This window comes from Lactuca saligna, chromosome 1 (assembly GCF_052625555.1).
Source record: "Lactuca saligna cultivar CGN05327 chromosome 1, ASM5262555v1, whole genome shotgun sequence".
NCBI lineage: Eukaryota > Viridiplantae > Streptophyta > Magnoliopsida > Asterales > Asteraceae > Lactuca > Lactuca saligna.
In genome coordinates, this window is record NC_136417.1 from 121,211,520 (window position 1) to 121,216,498 (window position 4,979).

General features: G+C 40.1%; 1 protein-coding gene across 1 annotated transcript; it reads left to right on the forward strand.

Moving 5' to 3' along the window:
- The first annotated feature begins 951 nt into the window (after positions 1 to 951).
- Positions 952 to 4,698, forward strand: LOC145043927 (zinc finger CCCH domain-containing protein 24-like). Its single transcript, XM_078992702.1, has 2 exons — positions 952 to 1,286; positions 2,083 to 4,698. The coding sequence occupies exon 2, from the start codon at positions 2,098 to 2,100 to the stop codon at positions 4,156 to 4,158; it is 2,061 nt and encodes a 686-aa protein (XP_078848828.1). The 5' UTR covers positions 952 to 1,286; positions 2,083 to 2,097; the 3' UTR covers positions 4,159 to 4,698.
- The last annotated feature ends 281 nt before the right edge of the window (positions 4,699 to 4,979 follow it).

The window sequence follows — 4,979 nt, forward strand, 5'->3', positions numbered from 1 at the left end:
TATTTAAAACCTATGAAAAAAAAACATGCAAATATAGGTTCGTCTAAAAAAGTAAAAGAAATCATAAGTTATAACGTGTATAACGATTTTTTGGACGTTTTCTCAATGAAACAAGAAGACACGTTGGTGCCAATGAAAAACGAGTTGGGAATATATTTAAACGAACCTAAATTGACTTTCGATAAATATTTTGACGACATAGATTGGTGGAAAAAAACACATTGCGTTTCCCATCGTTGCTCATATGACGAAAGATAAATTCTAATACTTAATTTGGTTTTTAGTTATAAAATTTTAAGCTTATACTTTTATAATCGTTTGTAATTACATATTTGACCATACCTCATTAACAACCCGATTAACTAGACGGACCAAAAATGATTCCAAAACACTCTATTCCGAACTCATTTGGTCATTTTGCAATTCTGTTTTGTATTATTTTATTTAAATTGACATTCAGATTAATTGAATCACTGTCCTTTAATAATTTCGTCCGATTGAGATGCATAAATAATTATTTCTAATTTGTTAAATTAATAATAATGATACTTCCATTTGGAATATTTATAAATTTTGGTAATTTAATAGCTATTCAAAGATTAGATTTTGAACCTGCTTCATGCCTCCTTTTTCTCCGGACATGACCCCACAAATTTAATCCAATCCAATTTACAAAGCCTTTCGCGTCCGTCCCTTTCTCTCTCTCCTCTTCGCGGACGCCAGACATAAATTTCAATTGAATTTAATCGACCAAAGTCGACGTCGTGGACTAACCGGCAACCGATTCAATCAGTCACCACCGTCTCTCACCTAAACCTTCTAACCTATTCCCTTTTTACCGACAGCACCCGTCCCCACTCTCCACTAACTTTCCACATCTCATTTCACTTGCATTTGCATTTCATCCTCATTTCATTTTTTATACGTTACACACACATAATCTGGCTTCTAATTCTATCTCTACCCTTTCGTTTTCTCTCTCTACAGTTTACTCACTCTCACCTTTCTCTCTCTACCTTCGCTTTCGTTGTTATTTAGATTATATACATATATTATATGTATATTTGTGGATATATATATCATAGGTTGTATCGACATCTTATGTATCTATCTGAATCAATCGTTTTCGAGTAAAAATGGAGTTGGAGGTAGCGATTCGCTTCCAGTTTTCGTCGCCATTATCTTCGATCTTAGTATAAGTTTTTCACTTTTTATACTCCCGTTTGGATCTGCGTGAAGATCTGCCGTTAGAGCTGGTCTACAAAGCTCGCCAAGGAATTTTATTGGTAAGTTTTTCCGATCCGCGTTTGAATGGATATATGTTTGTGTTTCTGATGTAGGACGAGTTTGTTATCTTTCTACTCCTTTTGATTATCTGTTAGTTTTATCGATTAGTATGTAATTTTTGAATGTTTGACTTGAATCTAGCGGTTGAAGATGCGATTTTTTTGGTAGTTGTTATAAGATTTTCATCGTAATTGGATGCTAAGATTCATAGATCATTTCTCATTGATTCTATTTTTTTTCCTTACTTTTGCCTTTCATACGATACTAAATCTTTTCGTCTATTACCTAATTGATCAATTAATTTAAAAAAACTTGTAGATCAACAAGAAACATTGATTAGGGAACCATAGTTATAAAAGATTGAATAAAGTTCTTGAAGTGATCAAGCTGATGTAATCCATGTCTTGAAAGAAACTCAAATAATATAAAATTGATGTTTAGAACCTAGAGACCGAACTATAGTAATTATTCACAATCGTAATTGACTTTATTTGAATATGTCTGGAAAGAACTCTTCAAATATATCTATATTCCATGATAAATTGTTAAATTAATTCCAAAACTAATTCAGGACATTACTAAAAGGCTAAAAAAGTATGAATTTGCGAGCTACAAATAAAGGAATGATTTATAAACTGGATCTCCCCAATCCACAGTTACTTTTTTCTTTATTATCATTGGGCATTGAGATTAGTGTTTAGCCTGTTATATTCTTTGAAGGCTAACATATTTGTTGAGTTATGAATCTACTCTTTCTTCATTACATCTGATTTGTGTTTCTTTCTTGATATGCAGAGGTTCCTTTATAGAATGTGTAGTGGTCCTGAACCTAACAAATCTGCTTCATCATCATCATCATCATCATCCACATCAAAATCTAACAAAATGGTCATGAGTCCACTAACTGTGGAGACCGAAGATTCTTTTTCAAGCTTACTCGAATACGCAGCTAACAATGACTATGAAGCCTTCAAACGCTCAATTGAAAACGACCCATCAGCAATCGATGAAGTCGGAATGTGGTACGTCCGCAAAAAAGGATCAAAACAAATCGTCTTAGAACACCGAACTCCATTAATGGTCGCCTCCACTTATGGCAGCATAAACGTCTTGAAACTAATCATCTCACAACCCAAAGTCGATGTCAACTTCGCCTGTGGTCCCGACAAGTTCACCGCCCTCCACTGTGCCGCCTCCGGCGGCTCCCCTGCCGCCATCGAAGCCGTCAAGTTACTCTTATCAGTCGGTGCCGACCCGAATCTTGAAGACGCCAACGGACATCGACCCGTTGATGTCATCGTTGTCCCCCCGAAGTTATCCGGTGTTAAAGCTTCCATTGAAGGACTTTTAATGAACAACGGTTTGACTTTGAGTTTGACCATGAACATGACCGGATCTTGGTCTCCAACAATGTCGTCATCGCCGGAAAACGGTTCCGGTTCCGGTTCTTGTTCTCCGGTGATGTCAAAATTTGAAAACGAAATTCCGGTGAACTCGGAGAAAAAGGAATACCCGATTGACCCGTCTTTACCCGACATTAAAAACAGCATTTACTCAACCGATGAATTTCGTATGTTTTCTTTCAAAGTTCGACCGTGTTCACGCGCGTATTCCCATGATTGGACGGAATGTCCGTTTGTTCATCCCGGTGAAAACGCCCGCAGGCGGGACCCACGGAAGTACCATTACAGTTGTGTCCCGTGTCCCGATTTTAGAAAAGGCGCGTGTAGACGCGGTGACATGTGCGAATACGCGCATGGCGTATTCGAATGTTGGCTTCATCCTGCTCAATACCGGACGCGGTTATGTAAAGATGGAACAAGTTGCGCGAGACGCGTTTGCTTTTTCGCTCATATGCCGGAGGAGCTTCGGCCGCTTTACGTCTCCACTGGATCCGCAGTCCCGTCACCGCGGTCAGCTGCCGCCGGAGCTACTGTTATGGACATGGCGGCCGCGTTGAACCTCCTCCCTGGTTCGCCGTCTTCGATGTCGATGTCGATGTCGATGTCACCCACCGGAAACAGCCCGTGGCCTCAGCCGAATGTGCCGACACTCCATCTTCCGGGAAGCAATCTGCAGTCGAGCCGCCTGAGATCGTCGCTTTCCGCTAGGGACATCCCGCCGGAGGATTTAAGTTTGTTGCGTGATTTTGATTCTCAGTTGTTGAATGAGTTTGCGTGTTTTTCTCAATCGCGGAGCTCTCGTTCGAGAACAGCACTTGCTCCGGCGAATCTTGAAGATCTTTTCTCATCGGAGATTGGTTCTTCTCCGCGATACTCTGATCAGGTGGCGGGTGGTGGTGGTGGTGTGTTTTCGCCTTCGCACAAATCAACGGTTCTTAATAGCGTGCTTTCTCCGATTAATACGAATAGTTTGTTGCATTCTTCTTTCGGGGTGTCGTCTCCGGGAAGAATGTCGCCGAGAAGCATGGACCATTCTCCGATGGCGACTGCCGCCAGGCTCTCAGCCTTTAACCACCGCGAACAGCTTCGCAGTCTCAGCTCACGTGACTTCGCCGGAACTGGATCTCCGGTGGGTCACAATACATCATCTTCTTGGTCGAAATGGGGGTCTCCCACCGGAAAAGTTGACTGGTCTGTGAATGGGGAGGAGTTTGGGAAACTGAAAAGGTCGTCTTCTTTTGAGCTCAAGAACAATGGCGGCGGTGGAGGAGGAGGAGGCGGCACGGATGAGCCGGATTTGTCATGGGTTCAATCGCTAGTGAAGGAATCACCACCTGAGATGATGAAAAACAAGGCGGCGGCACCACCACCGACTGGCGGTGGTGGGGCGGCACCACCATCCGGTGAGGATCATTCAGTATTAGGTGCTTGGCTTGAGCAGATGCAACTTGATCAGCTCGTAGCTTAAAAGCAAAAAGAGATGGATTAAAAATTCATTGATCACTTAGAAATGTTGACATATATATTAAAAAAAAAGTATATATTCTTTTGAGGCGTCGTTCATGAAGTGTTTTGGGGTGAAATTTTTATATATTCTTTTGGGGTGGACGGAAGGAAGGAAAAGGAAAGAACCATCATCAACATCAACATCAACTTTTGAAAAGCTTCTTGTTTGTTCTCTAATGGCGGAAAGAAAAAGACAGGGAAGAATGAGGAAGAAATGAAAGGCCTATATATAAGTTATTGGGTATTTGTTTCTGTTTCCCTTTCTCTCTGTTATTTCATAATTCTAGTGATACATTTGTTTACTACAATTTTTATATGTTGAAACAATTTCAATTTTATTAATGTTGTTTCGTTTTGGGTTAAAAACCAAGCAAGTACTACTACTACTTACTAATTGGGGGTGTATTTTGTGCTGCTTGATTTGTCAATGGTGGTTACAAATACTCTTGCCTTTTGTTATGTAAAACATATAGCTATTATTTTATTTCGTTTTTTACATTCATATTCATATGCTTATTACCCCATCTTTTACGCCCTAGACTTTTGGGTTCTCTTGTGAATTATAATTAAATTAAATTCTGACATATCCAGTCTGTTGGATCTGGGTCAGATTGACGGTTTATGGGATTCATAGGATTTGACCCGGATCCAAATTCACCAAAGTCGCCATTCAGCACCATGGTAACACAACACTGCGTATACAGCTTCCATACCCTTCACATCCTCCTCTACTCCTGATGCATAAACATGATTGAAAGAACAACGAATAAAAAACAAATAAAT